The 18,543-nt window shown below is 37.3% G+C and overlaps 1 protein-coding gene across 1 annotated transcript in view; it reads left to right on the top strand.

Moving 5' to 3' along the window:
- SCUBE1 (signal peptide, CUB domain and EGF like domain containing 1) overlaps window positions 1-18,543 on the top strand; it is a 219,357-nt gene that overhangs the window by 22,892 nt on the left and 177,922 nt on the right. Inside the window, exon 3 of the mRNA XM_086740410.1 lies at window positions 12,948-13,076. Within this exon, the coding sequence (XP_086596536.1) occupies window positions 12,948-13,076 (129 nt within the window). The remainder of the gene's footprint in view (window positions 1-12,947; window positions 13,077-18,543) is intronic.

Raw genomic sequence — 18,543 nt, 5'->3', positions numbered from 1 at the left:
GATGATCAGAGGGCTGGAGCACCTCTCCTATGAGGTCAGGCTGAAAGAGTTGTGGGCGTTCAGCCTGGAGAAGGGAAGACTCTGGGGAGACCTGATAGCAACCTTCCAGTACCTAAAGAGGGCTTGTAAGAAAGAGAGGGAGAAACTCTTTAGCAGGGCCTGTTGTGATAGGACAAGTTTGATAATGGTTTTAAAATAGAGGGAGGTAGATTCAGACTTGATATAAGGAAAATATTTTTTACAATGTGGGTGGTGGAACACTGGGACAGGTTGCCCAGAGAGGTGGTGGATGCCCCATCCCTGGAAACGTTCAAGGCCAGGTTGGACGGGGCTCTGAGCAACCTGATCTGATTGGAGATGTCCCTGCTTCCTTTAAAGGTCCCTTCCAATCCAAACTGTTCTATGTTTCTGTAAATAGAGCTCTGGCTCACGATACCAATTTCTGTGTGGCTTTTTAGAAGGCTGAGGAGAGCCTACATCTTAACTGATGAACTCTCTTTGTGAATGAAATTGTAGAATTGTCAGGATGTATCAGTAGGATAGGGTTCTCTGTTTCAGGAATAAAAGGCTTGAATCCAAAAATTACATTAATGTAATATTTTTTTGAAAATAAAACCCTTTTACATTTATCTACAGCATCTAGGGCTTCTTGTTGATACTGACCAGGCCACGCTTTCAAAAAATGACATGTGTTTGGTCTGTACTCCCAAATAAAATTTCGTGGCAGGTACTTTACACATTGTGGAGATAGAATTGTTGTTAAGAAGCGGAGAGGCTATGCCAGAATTCCGAGTTGTGCAGCAAAATTGCAAAATGCTTTGGCATCTTGAAAATAATTCCACATTTCATGTTTTTACAGTTCCCAAATCCACTGACTTCTGATTGAGATGAGTCTTAGAGCTGTGAACTGTTTCAGACAGTGCTTTGTGTGTGCTCACATTTAGGATATTATCTTTATTATCATGGGTTTAATAAGGGTTAACTTACTGAAAGTGAAGATTCTGAAACAAAGTTCTGTGAAAAGTTGAATTTGTCATTGCAGAAGAAAATGTGACTTGATCATCTTCAAATCTTGCATAATTAATCATAGAATCTATTAATCATAGAATCTATGATTAATTATAGATGATTCTATGATAATAACAAAATCTGTAGCCTACTAACTTTATTGTTTTATATATGGTGCACAAAGCTGAAGGGTGATGAACAAAAGTGAGTTTGAGCATTTTGTAAGCCTATCAGATTTTTTAAAAAAACTTTGTAAATTTTTGATCTAATTTCTGTTCAGTTTAGTTTTCTCAGATCTTTTTGAAGCAAATGTATCAAGCTCAAAAAGGAGACATTTGTCTTAAATGTAGGGTTTTAAATGTGGGGTCATTTGTCTTAAATGTGGGGGTCATCTCAACTGATTTTCCTCTGTTTGTTTCCTGAAGATGCTGAGTACCCACAGCCCTGCAAGGGACTCATAAGAAAAATGAATACTTACCACTCTCCTGAAAACATAAATTACATACAGATAATGTGTCTTTATTTAGGCTGGAGCACTGAAATAATTTTTAAGCAGACTTACTATCAGTGCACAACACCATAGAAAAGAAAAGGAAAATATGAAATGCCCAGTACTTTCTCCTGGATAAGAAAAGTGGAATGTAAAATGATTGACATTGGAAGTTAGGCAACATGCTAGTATTTACATATTACTCTTGCCAAAGTTACTCTGGAGTCTTAATTACTAGGAAGTGTGAGGGACTTTTGTTTCATTGAGTGTTAATGAATGACTCATACTCTCATTTTTCAGTACATTCTATGTCTGTTACAGCTGTTTTACTGTCACGTGGACCTTCCTAGTCCAGATAAACAGTTCTGTAGTTGGAAAAACTATTTATAGTGAAAATAAACATAAGGATTCTGAAACAAAGAAGGATCTGTGCTTTGATCATCCAAGTTATCCTCCAGTCAGCTGCTGTTTAATAGATGAGGTGTTAATCTTCTGAAGGACTTAGAGTGGCAGTCCTTACAGGCTGCTCTTTGCTGTTCTCTGCAAACCAAAATGCAGAAGGGAGGCCTTCACTTCATAAAGGATGTTGATGGGGAACTGTATGAATTTGTTGGCATTCAGGGAACATGTGATAAAATAATAGGCAGAGATGATTTCTTGGGCTTCAGAACTATTAGGTCCAGCATTGTCAGGGGACCCAAACCCATGGATCCCCTGTGTATCATTAGAAGTAGCCACATGACTTTAGTAAATGTTAAAAAGAAAGGCAGCACTGAACAGGTCATTTGAGTATGTGCAATGATTCTCTTATGGCAGCGTACAACAGTGTGCATCATGCAGAGTTGATCTGCTTATGGATAGATTAGTTGTATGGTACTCTCATGGGAGTTTTTGTAGGCTGGTAAAATCAACGTCTGTCCCATATAAAGTAGGGAGTTTGACCAAGTAATACAGGATGATAGGAAGCCCCTCGTTTTACAAATCCTATATGATGTAAATTACATTACATTTCCCAAGTGGTTAACCGACATAGCAGAACAGTTCTTAGCCAGGAGTCTGCAGCAGTCCAAGGGCTACTGTTAAAGCACATGTGGAAAAAATAGTTTGAAAAGGTAAGCCTGCTGTCAGAAGACATACATTTGCTATACAAGGATTTGCACCTCTGCTGGAAAACGTAACAGTTCCTCATATCCAAGATGACCAGAAACCACTGTTGTATAGCCTGTTGTACTGCTTGTGGCCTTAGCTGTCTCAGACTGAAACCGAAGTAGTGTTCATCTGCCAGGGACTAATGAAGCATGTGCTATATAGTATCAAGAAATACTCCATTTTACCTTACGTGATCTGCCACTGACTCATTCTGAAATAAGCAAGAAGGAATAGCCACCTTCTCTTTTCCCACATGAAAGAACATAAAAAAGAAGTTAATGAATAAGGAAATTTATTTCAGAATTGAAGCTTGAGATTGTTTCCTTTTGTCAATGGACAGAAATTTTAAAATTAAATGCAAAGTTGGAAGTACACAATCTGAGAATGTGGGAGATGCCTACAGGGGCTGGAAAAAAAGTAGGTGAATTATGTCTGTATTAATCAGCTAGTTTCACTGTTTTAAAACTCTCCCTCAAAGTTTTTAGACGTGTGTTTCAATTCAAAGATCTAGGAATAACCTCCTGCCATGACTTGTTGAAATGATAACCATTAGGATGCATGCACACCAGTTGTGGCAGTAAGACACACAAAAATGTTCTCTGATTAGATCTCCAAGAACTTGCAAGATTAGATGTGGAATTAAACATTTCCCATTATATTAAAAGAATGAATTGTGGTGGAAATGGCTGTGATTTAGAAGTGGTGGGAAAAATGCTGTCAAATGTCATGTTTCACATTCATAACAGCTTGTGAACAGGAAATCTCTCTGCTTGAGCTTGTCAGGCATGGCGGCTACTAAGTAAAGACAGACTCTAAAACTGTTATGTGCTCTGCAGGTATCCATCTTTATTTGAGTATCTCGCTTGCAGTTCAAAGAACTCATAGCCAATCTGTTTAAATATCAATTAAGAAAAATGTCAAACCACAAGGAACTCTAATCACGTATTCAAGATGCATAATGCAGGACAATAATTTCGGTTTTATCTAGAAAAATACTGTATTAACCATGAATGGAACTGGAATGGTCCCAGATAAGTTTCCATTGTGCTGGTTGAGATGGCAGATGTCATATAGGGATAATACCAAGGTATATTAATAGAAAATATATTTTTCCCCAGGGAAGTAATTATGTTCAATTATTATTTTTTTAGACCTTAATTATTTTTTGTTTTAGGCCCCCAAAAGGTACTCTAGGTAAAAAACGCTATATAAACCTAACATTAATGCAGTACCATGACTTGTCAATTAAGCAGTCAAAAACTCTGTAAGGTCCTAAACGAAGAGTGTTCCATGTCATTTATTTGGTCTCCTCTCCATTCCTGCTCCTGGAGTGTTATATATGTGACCATAAGCAGTATTGAGGTGGCTGGCAAATTGCACCAAGTGCCTGCAGAATCTCAGCTTTCAGTTTCTGTGTTCTGGTTTTTGTTGGTTTGGTTTTTAAAGTACTTTTTATTCCTCTGTACTTCAGTGATAACTTTCCATTGGCAAAGTACATTGTGGTTTAGTCCCAGTCAGCAGTCAAGTACCACGCAGCTGCTCCCTTACTCTGCTCCTCCCCAGCAGGATGGAGGAGAGAATTGGGACACACATGTACACTGAAGCAGTAGTACCAGCCTTGAACTGCAGGCATCTTGAAAGAATGAATCAAAGAGGTAGATTCATTTGCCTCTTGTCAGTTTGACGGGCATATCAATGTCCAGCCATTAAAAATGTTCTTCTAACTCCTTGAACTAGGAGTTTGAGCGAGGAGGGAAATGTACAGGAAAGAGAAGAGAGAGAAGAAACTGAGATAGGGAAGGTGAATTTGAGAAAAATATAAGGAAAGGAGTCTCCAGAGACCATATTTCTTATCCATAAATGAAGAATGTGATGGTCATTCACCCAAAAAAAAGTAAAATATAATCATTCAGCCACTGCAAAAAAATTATATTTTCATGATCTGTTGCCTTATTTCTTTTAACAGTATGTGAGCTGAGTCAGCTGAATTCTGTTTACAGCATTGGGTGCTTGACACTGCCTGGCTGCAGTGACGCTTTAATTCTCCCTTTGTATGATAAACAGTAGTTGAAGATCATCAACTAAAACTTGCAAGAGAGCAAGTGCTAAACACACCTACTTTTTCTACAGCTGATAAACTCAGAAATTCATGTACTCTGTTGCCGCTTTAGAGAAGGACTTGTGCATCTGAAAGCTTGTCTGTTTTTTCCCAAGCAGTGAAGATGGCTCTTATAAGGCCATCCTTACTCTGTGCTGCTTAACAATTTGATTCATACTTGGCTGTGATCAGTGTAATAATAGGGAACAAATTCAGACGTGGGACAAAATAAGAATCTGCAATAGGTATCTCTCTGCTTTCTCTAAAATTAGGAGATAATAATTGTGGTCAGAGTTAAAAAAAAAAAAAACACTGATAGAAAGTAAAAAAGTCCCATCCTACAGCCAGTGATAAATGGGATGATGTCTCATCTGCCTTCCAAATGCATCATAAATGTTTTTAGGCAAGATAGTTCTAAATATGAAGCTGTCCACACTTCAAAATATATGTGCTGTTTAACCAGCTGGACATAACTCTACATAGTTTGGTTTGTATTCCATTTCCCCCACACTTTTTTCAGAAAAGTACTTGAGCAAGATATAAAGCGTGATGAACTTTGTGCTCAGCCATCACAGAAGAAAAGGGAACAAATAAAACTGCTACAGAATACTTCATGTTTTCTGGAAACTGTATGAAATAGCTTCCAGAAAAACACCCCAACAATACCACAGATTGCATCCAAATAATCTCCAATAAGCTGGCATGGCATTTTCATTTTATTGCTGGTTTTATACTGGAAAACAGGGGTTTGTGACATTTTTTAAGGAAATAGTAAAATGGAATTTATTTTTTTTTTCTTTGTGAACGCACTAATGGGAAAAACATTGGAGGGGCAGTACCTGTAGTGGAAAGGCTCTTGAAGGGTTTACACTGAGAAAAACTCATGCTAAACAACTGATTGTACCTGTTCTTTTTCTTTTCTCTACTGTGAAACATAAGGCTCCTTTTTCTGATTTTACCCTATCCCCAGCCTGCTCACCCTTGACCTTGGCTCTCAGAGTAGTCCTAATGGCTATCAAATTTTACAGTTTTCTTGGGCACAAGCGTCTTGAAAACATCATGACAAGTTGAAAGTCGTAAAAACTGCACTGTGTGTTCCTCTTTGATTCATTAGATCGTAACATTTCCAAGGTCACAGCATGTAAAGAATAAAGATGTTAACATTTATGAGTCAAAAAATAAAGTATCTCAAGAAGGACCAGATGTAACAAATGATAGATTTTAATTTGTGTTCTCTTATAGAAAAGTGACTTACGGAGCTTTTAATGGGAAGAGGTTTTCAGAAACCTACTTCACTTTGAGATGAAGGTCAAGGTTTCATTTGGGGTAAAAAAAAAAAAATTGAATTAATTTTGATATATCAATATTTTAATCATAAAATTCAGACTTGGAGTAAATGCCAGACTCTACTATCACAAAACTCACAGAAGGAAGCGGTATTTCAGCAGGTCAGGTTGAGTGGAATTGTTAACATTTTCCCAGCTGATTCTTGATACATCTAGCTGGGTCAAGTCTTGCAAATTTTAAGAGCAGAGCTGAGCAGCCTTCAAATAATTTTGTACATGTGGAAATGTGCTGATGCTAACCTTCTCTTGAGAATCTACTTATTTTGGTATTCTTGCTTAGGTTGAATACGTTCCAGAAATATGAACTTTTGGCAAATTTGGCCTGCACTTAACCAAAATGGTCTTTAACCTAATGTGTGAGCTTTTTTTCTGGTGTTTATATCTGGACCTGATTCCCTTCTTACGGAAAGTGCAACCTGATATGAGAAATACGAATGCCTTAGGTTCAGGTTATCCAGTGTGTGCGTATAAGTGCTGAAAGTATATTAAATGTAGAATCTGCCTGAGTGTATATAAATATTCCCATGTTGGTTTTATTTACTTTAATGGCTTTTACAGTCCCTGAATCCAGTCATTAAAAAGAATAAGATACTGATCTGATTATGATCCAGGACTTTGTATGTTTGTATTCTTGCATATGTGTGCATGTTAGTTCATTTTTGCCTGTATCCTTAAAAGTAAAGTATTGGCATTGATGCTACACTGCTGCTTGTTCTGAATTGGAAGTGGGAACAACAAATTTGAGTGCTGATCCCATCTCATGTCCCTATACTGTGAGTACCAGGAAACATGTCTTCCTGGCTTCATGAAGCCAGTGACAAAAACGCTTCTTGACTTTGTAGGACTGGGATTTCACCTCAGGGCATTTCACTTTTGGATATTACAAGGTCACTTCTTTCCCAAGCATCTGAGATCAAGGTTGCATAAAAGCATGATGAGTTTTATGATGCGTAAAACAATGATGAAGACAGCTCTGTTTGTATTGCAGCTCTGTTCTTAATTGTGTAGGATTTGGAACCTAGGGTGGGGCTTTTCTCCTGTATTTTTCTGTGGAAATAAGGATAGCGCGTTAGTCCTAGGCAGAACAGTGACCAAAACTCAATAAAGAATCAGTAAAAATTTTTGAAAGCTTTTAAGAGAGAAGCCTTAAAAGTGCAAAATATTACCACATGGAAATATGTGTTCCAGCATTTTGCAATGTCCTTTGCTGCATACCAGTTCTGGATAAGCAGGCAACATGCTGCAGTTGCAGAACTGTAGTATGACCTTTTTTTTTAGCAGAAGACAACTGATAATAGAGAATTCTACAAGTGGTATGCTTTGTCGTCTGTATGGGGCTAGCAGCAACCTCTCATGGAGCAGGAAGGTAAAAACACAGTTTCTTTCCTGACAAGTTTGTAAGAACAATGTTATTTACTGTCTCTGTAATGCCTCTTTGGCAGTATTTTGTTTAAAGCAGCTAGATAAATAGATTAGGATGAACATCAAAATATGTTTCTCTTCAGATACTGAATAAATATATGGATTTATCTGTCAAGATACACTTACAAAGAATTTAATATTTATTTTCCTAGCTATTTTATGGATCCAGCTCCTTTAGGAAGTATTCTACATCTGCGTAATATACCTGTATGCTACGTTTTGTTTGCGGTTCTCTAAATTAGAATAAATTCATGTGGGCAGACAGCTTCCTTTGGCTATTTATTTCAAAATGCCCAAGCCCATAAATTATTCCTTTCAAAGTCAATTGAAATTTGTGTTTACTAAACTAACTCCAGATCTTTCCCTTAGTCAAGAAATACTTTTAAAGGAACACAGATTTTACCCAATCCTGCTCCTATTTTGAATATCTTCTGTTGCATTGCGAGTGTTGAGATCTGTGGCCTTGACAAGACCAAGATAAAGGTTGTGCCAATGCACACTTTCCCATTTTCTATAGAAATCTGTGGAATTCAACACTAAACACTGAATTTGGCTCATTGACTTCCAGGCCTCAGCCATTCTTCCTTTTGCATGTTAATAGCCATAAGGCTTCTGTGACAGTTTGGCTGTGACACTGATACAAAATTCATCAACTCCATGCAGACATTTGCTTTGATTTCAGTAGCTTTGCCCGTAATGATCTTAGCTGTACTGACAAATAGATTTTGTTATATGTGTTGTAATGGTTTTTGGACATTTAAGAACTTAATGAATGGCAACCAATATAATGAAGAGTGGAAATGGATTTTACTAAAGGTAGATTTTGTATTTTCCTGGCATAAAGTCTATGCCGTCTTCTAGCAAAGATTGTCAGTGCTTGGAAAATATGGTTAGCACGCAGCAAATTTAATGACACTGTTGGAAATGTTTACATGAGATGGGAACAAGCATTTTCCTCACTGTTTTACAGTTTTGTTTGTCTTTTGGACATTAGTTATTGCATGCTGATATGTCTTCTATTCTCTGCTGAAACAGAAAGCTGAAATACTGTGGTACTGGAAGTAGAAGAGACTGATTCTTGTTTTATCTTGAACATTTCTTAGTTAAGTTGTTTGTGCTTCTGAAAGAGCTGCTTCTCTGCAGGGTGGCCTTGTGAGACTACTGAGCATGCCATTCCTTTATTGCAGAATACACAAATGAAACAAATTTCTGGGACAGTGTCAGTTGCACCTGTAATAATGAAAGGAGAATCAACCCCAGTCGGTTTAAGGCAGATACAGGTCCCCTCAGACTAAAAAGAATTAGGTCACTTAAAGAAGACAACTTCAAATTATTTTCCTGTAACTGAAATACAGTCATTACAAGACTCCTCACAGTTACAAATGCTCAGATTTTCTCAGATACTGGTCTAGTTTTTTTTTTTTTATAAGTTCTTAGATGCTTATATAATAATTGCAGTCTCATACAGTATGTGCTCTAAGTAACACCACTGCTCATTGAAGAGGAAAGCACCAGGGCACGGCAGTGCTGTGTCCCCTTGGGTTGCTGAACACTGTGAGCCCAAATGGGTTCTTGGCAGGCTATGTCATTATTATAAATGGCCCTACACCGTCTTAATTATTTTGGTGCATTTAATTTTTTCCAGTGCTCTGTAGTTGCTGCCATTGTAATACGATATGAAATAAATTCCTTTCAGAGAAGAAATCGCAATACGTTTTAAGGTGTTTTCTTCACTTGACACCCCAAGATTTGCCTGTCTGCACAAGCAGAATTTACTGGAGTGAAAACTTTGTAGGTATTTTGCCAGCATAGATAAAACCTTAGGTTTCCCATTTAGAGCTAGATTTCAGTAAACCTTGCTAATTCAACAGTATATGCACCTGCACCCAGCACAGCAATTTCATGGTCAGATGGCAATGTTTCTCTATTTCTCTTGTTTTGTTTTTGTGATATGGTAATTCCCTCATGGTGAAATACAATATTAAGTGATCAAACACTAAAAACATTAAGGGTAGCTGAAGCTACAGAATTGGTGGGAGGAGGTAACTTTCTGACTTAGAGGTGTTTGGAGCCAAGAGTTTGATTAACGCTCAATTCTATCAATTACAGGGAAAAAAAAAGAATAATAGGATATGACCTAACCAAAAGGAAATTAACATAGCTGGCCCCTGCAAATTTTGAGTTTTACAATAGATAAAATTAAGAGCAAGCCTGCAGGTTTTATGTGTTTGAATGTACTCCTATTGCTTTCATCGCTATATTAAGCTTGCGAAGGAAGCCATATCCTGCCATGTCAGATGTGATATTCTGCCTGTAAGTTAGAGTTGTTCAGCGCTTTCACTGAGGCATTCTTTAAAGAATGTCCTCCTCCACGTACATGAGAAGATGGGGTGGTGTTCACATTCTTTTCAGGCTTGTTGTCTACTTTTCTCTTGATGCAGCTGGAGCTTGAAAAAAGTTCAACATTAGGACTTTGCAGACTTTGTGCATGCTTTTGGTGGGTTTTGTTTGCTTGTTTGTTTTTGTTTTAAAAAATGAAGTGTTAAATTCACCAGTCTTGTCGCCTTGGTGTTTTACTAGCAATACTGGAGACAGAAATTCCAGTCAGCTTGCCAGGTGAAGTCTCTTAAATAACAATGTGGTTTTGAGGGGGAAAGAAACACCAAAAAACCTACAACATGGCTCTTAAAAATAGGTAGAATGTTTGGCTCCACTCCTAGTTTTGTACAGCTCTTGGGGTATGAAAGGGAGAAATAATCGTCTAATCCTTTTGCAAAATTTAACGTAACTGGAACTCCTTGAGATAGATGAAAATAATCTGTTCCTTTTGTTATTTTTCCGGTTTATGTATCTCTTAGGTTACTGTTTCTGCAACTTAAGTGTTTATGTTACATTAGCACCTTGTGCTGTTAATCAGCTTTTTAGAAATAAGTATTATAGAAAGGGTAGACATTCAAAAAGCTTCACGTTTCTTTCATTTTTATCCTTTTTGAGGCTCTCCCATCGCTTATTTAAACAAATAGTCCTATTTGATTCATTGTTTGAAAAAAGGGAATGAATTGATCAGCCCTTGGCAATCTGATGCTGAGCAACATGACAACTGATAACACTTTCTTCTCAATTCCTTCTTCTGAAGAAACTCGGTGCAGGAAAAAAGTTAAGAGCAAATGTTAAAATGAAGTTGCTATTTTTACTGAGTGTCCTGAAGGAACACCTGACACGCCTGATACCAAAATCATGTTACGTGTTTTTTGATTATTGACTTGGCCTGTTAAAACATGGCATTACTGTAGAGCTCTATTTTTGTCTCTGTAGCCTGAGCATGATAGGAAGGTTCTGGAAATATTAATGAATGGTTATGGAAGTTGCAAATATCTGCTAAGTGGAAGCCTCACTGGAGCACTTTGGCAACATGCATCCAGGCACACTGGGCTATAAATAAAGGAGAGGGGCTTCTCAGGACTTTGCTCTGCCATGCTGCAAGTTTGTTCAGAATGAGCCCAATAAATTTACTTGCTCGTTATTGTTTTAATGAAAAATCACAGAGGTATCTTTTTGTTGTCATACTGGACTCCAGAAGGTAGAGCACATCCACAGTCTGTGCTGACTCACCGCTTGTACAACTAATGGATGGAAATTGTTAGTAAAGGATGGGAAGTTTCTGAAACAGAGCAGTGGTTGAAGGCTAGGAAGTTTACCTTTAAGCAGCAGGTCATACTTTTTTTAGGAAGATCTTTTCTCTAGCTTCTTATTTACAGTATTTTTGTGGTGCTGAATGTTGATTTACAAAAAAAAAGCTAACCGGTTTTGCAGATAAAGTCAAATTCCTTATTCCAGTTTCAAGCTGCTGAGGAGATTGTAGAAGGAGAGCTTTGGACATGTTGGAGGGAAGTGGATGGACTGGGCTATTCTGAGTTTGAGACAGATTACTGGGAGGAACAGACCTGTGGGGGAAGGTTGCAAAAAAACTTGGGAGCAGCCTGTCCCTGCTCTGACAGATCAGACTTCTCAGGGGATTGTGCAACGAGGTGCAAAGCTCTAGCCAAACTCAATCTAAGTTCCATAAATGCTGAAAGCATTGAGTGACAGAGTCTGAGCTGGCTTTTCAGAGCAATCTAGTTTTACCAAACTGCAGTGCTGTATCGAGATTGTGGCTGTGTGTGATACTAGGTAGCAAAGCTTTTCCTGGAGTCCTTTCAGAAGTAAAAAAAAAAAAAAGTGTGAACATGAACCTAGTACAGAAATATTTCAAACACCAGTGCAAGGCACGTTTGAAATGTATAGGATACTTCTGATGTACTAACAGGTGATTTTCTAAAAAGATTACCATATCCATTTATCATGCGGTGTCTAACTTAGGGATGGTAGCTGGGGTCTTTGGTCTAGTGCACCATAGATTCAGAGCTGATTTTTATCAAGCTATGAGGCTGTTTATAATTATTTGTGTATTTTTAGTTGGTTTATGTGCACCACTGAATTATTCAAGCAGTGATGCTTGAATGCTAATGTTCCACATATAAGCTAAGATACAATCTGTAAAAATAAGAAAGTTTGCACTTTCTATAATGAGTGAAGAAGTTATTTTTATATGAAGGAGGGAAAATCATAATAGGATTGTTTGTAGTTGAAGCAGAATGCATCTCTTATCATTTGTGGTACTCTTTCAGATACAGGCCAGTGTACAAAAAGTAATTAAAATAATTCTAGTATACCTTCTAAGAACAAAATGTTGGACTTTTTGGTGTTGTTGTTGCCATATGTGAATTAATACTGAAAATGATAATAGGGCTTATTTTGTGGGGCAAGGTGAAGAGACAGACAAAACTGTACCAAGTGATCAATAGTAACTTCATAGATCTCAGTGAATTATGACAACTACTTCAGAAACGGTGTTTTTCAAGGTTTATTATACAGAACTACAGCCTTATCTATTGTCAGGAATATACCAGATATTCCTTGTTCTGAGAACACAATTTTTTGTTAAACAAGGCATAGTTTTCTCTTGTCACATGCCATATTAATAGCGTGTTTCAGATAGTTGTTTGTTACTACAAAGTCAAAGGTTTAACTCATTGTCTGCTTGATTATTTTAAAGACAAAAAACAAACCCTACATTTTAAATATAAAAATGTACCAAAATAAGATGTTTCTTTGTAATTTTAACAACATATTGTTGTTTACTCTGATGATACTACAATTATTTTGGGAAAGGAGTATTCTATACATTGGCTTGCTGCTTTTCAGTCATATATTACCCTGATACAATCAGTCAGTAATTCCCTGAGCCATTTGTTGGATGAAATACACAATACCAGTATATAGAAATATTAGGAATATGCATATATTCAAAGTTCATGCTTGACTGGACAAATTTTTCTGTATTCTTAGTGTTCTCTTTTTAAAAGAGCTTCTTGTTCCTCCTCTTATGTTTTAGATATTGACGAGTGTGAGAATGACTTCTACAATGGGGGTTGTGTCCACGAGTGCATCAACATTCCAGGCAACTACAGGTGTACATGCTATGATGGGTTCATGTTAGCTCACGATGGCCACAACTGTCTTGGTAAGTAGTGAATGCTGGCAAGAAAGTTTTGTTTCATGACTGTGGTAAGAAGGCCTCATCTGCTTGCTGCATTTTGTCATCTGGTTTGTTTTCAGTAAAGACACACTGGATAAGTTCAAACCTGTCCATTGTCTCCAGTATGGTTTAGACCAGACCCTTGAAGTTGGCACTCTTAATCCTAACACATTCAAATCCATTTGGCCATCTTGAACATTGCTAAAAAACCCTCCTGACCTCCAAAGCCTGTGCTGGATGTTTGGGCTTCTTTTTTAAGAAGAATAATCTGTCCCATCTATTTAAATGTATTTTGTTTGTTTCTTCCAACTTCTGTAATTCCAGTCATATCTTTAAAGCTCCCTCTCCCCTTTTTTTCCCTTTTAGGGTAACATAGTTCTAGGATATGCTGTATGAACATAAATTACAGAATGCTGAAAGTGCGAATGTGATGAAGGAATACTTGCACAATAAAACAGGGCAAAGAAAGAGTTATCAGTAATAACTGTTTACAAAGGGGAGGGGCACAGCCATGCACAAAGCAGGATCTTAATTGCTTTAGCAGTCTGAGGATTTTGGCATCTGTTTTTCTGATTCATGTCCATTGATCTGGTTTAAATGGGTTGGTTTTATCCTATAAGCTAAAAAAGTATATGTTTTGTTTTGAAATTTCTTCACACCAGTTACCTAGAAATAAACTTTGACTGCTATATACAGTTTCCCATACCTACTTACTTGGTAGTCATTTTAGCTAAATCCTAGGGCCCTAAAGGGACCATCTTTCTCAATATTCTCAATATGAATGCAGTGACCAATGTTTGGTGCAGTCCCAAATTAATTTCAGGGCTATGTTTTTAAAACAGTGTGGAAAAGGGGTGTTTTTTTCTGTGTAACGCAGCACGTTTACTTTGGTAAAAACTGAGATTCTTTATAATACAAGTCAAGAAATCAGGTAGTGAACCAGAATAATAAAGCCTAGTAACACCAGTCTGCACTCATGGAAGCTAAGGAACAACTAGAATTTCTGTGCAAGGATTTGGTTGGCCTTTCAGTAGATGTATTTCCTACTGGGTTCATTTTCAAACTGAGTAATATTTATTCAGATGGATTATATATCCTGACCATTGACAGGCTTTTGACTCAAACTTCCAGATTTCATTTGTTATAGAACAGACTAAATAGATTTATTTGCCTCAACCTGAGGTGGTGAAATGATTCATTGTGCAAGAGGTATTTATTATACAAAAAGCAGCCAGACATTCATGTAAAAAAGAAATAAAAACTCTATTTATACTAATGTTCAGTAATATCTCTTAATAGAACGGGATACAAACCTAATAAAATAGTTCAACTATTTGGAATTCAAATATCTATGCACCTACGTTGTTTCAAACAGCTTCATATTTTCAACTTTGTTTCCAAATGATTCCCATAGCAATAGCGAAGAGTAGGGAAGAATAGGTTAGCAAGTATGAACAGCGAAAGGAGTGACCTGACAAAGGATGAACTCTTCAGGAGATCTGTGAGATTTATTAGGATCTCTGCTGTCTGTGTTGTTGCTCTCTGATCATGAAACATACAGGCTGGATCTACAGAGATAGATAAGTTTCTAATTTTATTTTTATTAATTTCTGTTCAGCTACTTGATTTTTTGGGGGAGAAATAAAGGCCTACAATAGTATAAACGATTGTGCTTAACACGTGGCTACAGTTGAGAGTATTGATCCAAAGCTTACCAAGAGATCTTTCAGGTTTTTAGAATCTGTGTCTGCCTATACTTATGGTCTACTCTGAGCTGACTTCTTGTGTTCCCAAAAATGTTAGGAACCATGTTGCTTCTAGAAGAAGTTCAGTAAACAGATTGGTGGAATAATAGCAAAGGACTCCCTTTCTCCCACTTGCAACTTTAAGGACACTAAAGAGGCCATAAATGCCTTTCTAATTTTGAGCAGTTTCTGTTCCTCAAATGCAGATTCAATATTTACAACTAATGAATCATCTTTGATACGTCTCAGTAAAATATCTGCTTTTACTTAGAGGCACTGAAAAGGGAATTCAGGCACATTCCTCTTTCTCCCTTTAAAATTTGAGTGAGTTTGCTGAGGACAAAAGATTGGTTGTAAGATCTCAGACTGAAGTTTTTAATCCTGACAGTGACCATGCAAATCTTGCTATGACTGCCTGTTGTCTGCTAACTCCGATTTGCAAAACCATTGCTAGAAAAGAGAGAACTTCATTTTTCTGTGATCATTTTGTCCCTAGCTGTCTGCTGGTGTTATCAGTTACACTGGCTGCTGGGGTAGCCTGCATGTGCCCATTAGAGCAGTATCAGTTTTGGAAAGGGGAATGTTGTAGTCTTTTCCCTTCTGCAGTAGTTTTATTTCCCTTCACATGTGCTACCAGAAATGTGTAAATGCAGTTGGCTCCTTCTAAGAGGATGCAGTGAGGTCTCAAATGAAAAACAAACCTTGTATTTGTGCATGATTAAATTAATATTTCTGTAACCTTCTGGAAAATTTTCCCAGCATGTAAAATGTGGTTAATTTATTCTAAAGATACGTATTTTTTTTTCCTATGAGGAAATGAGGCATTGAAAGGAATTAAAGTTTTGACGACTGTAGTGGTTTCCAGCTGTTCTCACTTTTTGAGAAACCACTTATTTTTCATATGGATTATAAGGAGACAAAGAACTCTTCATAAGATCAGTGACAATGTCTTTCACCTTTTAATGCATTATTTTACTGATTCCACATACCCCGCCCCCAGCCTCTATAGGACTTCATAGACTGTCAAAACAAAGATTGCTAGTTAGCTACTGTATCATATATTCTATGTATCAAGTTTATGTTCCTCTTAGAAAAGGCGTGTAATGTTTGATCAGCGAGCTGACGTTAAGTCTGTATATACATTAAGTAGGGCCATAGTGGATCTTGTTTAGAATTATGTCATTTCCATAGAATTTGTAGATGAGCCTATAAATGTGCAGTAGGTTGATTTTGAAAACCCTGCCTGAACTGTCTTCTCGTGCAGCATCATGGATGTGTATCTAGTTGGATAGATTTGCTAGGAATGACCCAGTATCAGACTGCACTGTTCCTACTTCTCCCCCCTCCTTTGGCCTTCCAGATGTTACTGTTGGCATCCATTTTGTCAGCACCAGGGGAGTCAGGCAGCAGGAACACTTAGGGGGGAATTTGACTGCCTAAACATAGGAGCCTCATGTCAGTGAGAACACCCTGGAGCTGGCAGATGTGATGTGAGATCTACAGGAGTAGAATCTAAGAGTAAGGAATCTAAAATGGCACCTGACTCAGATGTTTAGACAGCTGAATTGCTCTCTTGGTGACTTGGGCTGCATTTTGTCATGCACACACCACCAGAAATCTTTGTCTGGTAGTTTTAGAAAACGTAGGGATGGAACCCCATGGTAGTTCACTGATAGTCCTGTAGGCCATCTGGGAACCTCTAGGAAACAGGCTGTAATGGACAAGACTGTTATATCAGGATTTCTGCATCTCTTCCTTGACTGAAGTCTATGCAAAATCTTAAGCCATCTCTTCTTGACAGGGTTTATGTTCCTTTTTAAACCTTCACTGGATGTCTTTCTAGTGACGAAAGTATAGCAAGATGATTACAATCTTCTTTATAAATAACAAAGTTGGAATATTTGCAACTAATTAGATCAGATGCAGTTGACAGGTTAAGTGTTTTTTCCTGGGTTCTTGTTTCAACATTTCTCTCTTTCTTTCTAATCAAGTGAAATTTCTTATTTATTTATTTGTTGGGAGGAGGTGTTTGGTTAAGAATTCATGGCTAAAATTTGTGCTGGAAAATGTCCAGAACTATCCTCAGGGGAACTCAGCTGGCTTTCTATTTGACATTTTTATTGAGGAATTTCTCAAATATAACATAAAATGACACCACAGGGAATTAAAACTATGGTGATATCCTTGTCTCACTAAAAATAATTTATTTTAGCACTATAATCACTTGAAACAGCAGTAGTTCTTTCTCAAAATTGCTCTAAATTCTGCTCAGTGGATGCAAGACTAATATTTGGTCTCATGCAATAGATTTTCTTTGTCCTTCATTTGAAACCAGTCGTGAAATATTTTTTCCCCTCTCATATATGAAATACCAGTCTGATTTTTTTAAATAAGCAATTAGCTCACTGGTCCAGATGATTTTTCCTATTTGATAATTTTTCCTCCGTGATCTTACTGTTAAATTGATTTTTTTTCCTTCTTTGTGTCTTTCACGTGTTGAGGCATGTTACCAATTTTTATTCTTTCTTGCCTTTAGAAGAGATTATGGCATAATTGATCATCCTTCCTATTAGTGCCAAACACTTTACCCATCTCATTTGTGGTAAATCTGAGTCTGTTCTCAGATATCTGGTAGAATTTTTGAATCTTTACTACGGAGTATCAATGGATAAGACATGCATTTAAAAGTGACTATTCAAAATATACTCTCAGCTCCGATTCAGCGTGACACTTAAAGGTGTTCCTAATTCGTCTAGATTTTTGTACTTTCTTGGTTTAATATTAATGTACTCTTTCTTCGCGTCTTGGAGGCTTTCAGTAAGACAGATAGCAGATAGCAGAGGAGGTAGTTTGAGCCTGTTGTTGTAAGCCTGAATGTTGTACAAAGTTAAGTACGTGACAGATGGGGATGCCATAGAGAAGACTTGAGAATTTGTCGTCTTTTTCAGTGAGAATTTCAGGGAAGCTTGGCATAGCTGTCACTATGATGGTGACTCCAGAATGTACCCAGGAGCGTAAAAGAGAATTTCCTGGTTGGTTTTTTTTTTTACATTCAAACTATTGAGATAGAAATTGTCATATCAAAAGAAAGAAATCCTCGGCTCCTTCAGCAGCGGTAAGGCTTCAGCTGCTGGAATACTGTTCAGTTTAGGGCACTGCACTTGGGTGAAGCCAAAAAAGAGCAGTAAGAATAATGAGTGATCTAGAAAACACAGAATCATAGAATATCTGAGTTGGAAGGGACCCATAAGGATCATGAAGTCTAACATGGCCAATGCCAGAAGAGTGAAAGAAATGATATAGTTCTCTTCTAGGGAAGAGAAGATTAAAAAGAAGATTCAATAGTGATGAAATCCAAGCTGCTGCAAAAAATTAGATTTTTACTGGTTTGTTTTTGTATTGCTGCTGAAGTGAATGAGGTAGTGCAATAGTATTTGGTTACTTCACTTGGGAGATTCAGAAAGAGCACTGAATTATTTTTCCTTTCTCCTGAAGGACACTCATGTGGAGTACCATTATCTTACATTAATCTCTCTTCTACTGATTAAAAATGTAAGCTCCTGGGAGAGTATTATGTGCTGTGTTGGTCTGAAGCATGATCAAAGATGAGAGTTCTGAAGCTTATCATGGACTACTAAACCTTGGGATTTATCCAGTAAAAGCTTGCTAGATACCTTGCTGAAAGCAGTTCTTGATGGTATTCTTGG

Source organism: Chlamydotis macqueenii, chromosome 1, assembly GCF_036417535.1.
Source record: "Chlamydotis macqueenii isolate bChlMac1 chromosome 1, bChlMac1.mat, whole genome shotgun sequence".
Lineage (NCBI taxonomy): Eukaryota > Metazoa > Chordata > Aves > Otidiformes > Otididae > Chlamydotis > Chlamydotis macqueenii.
The sequence above is the reverse complement of the archived record's forward strand: the minus strand, read 5'-3'. Positions and strand labels throughout refer to the sequence as shown.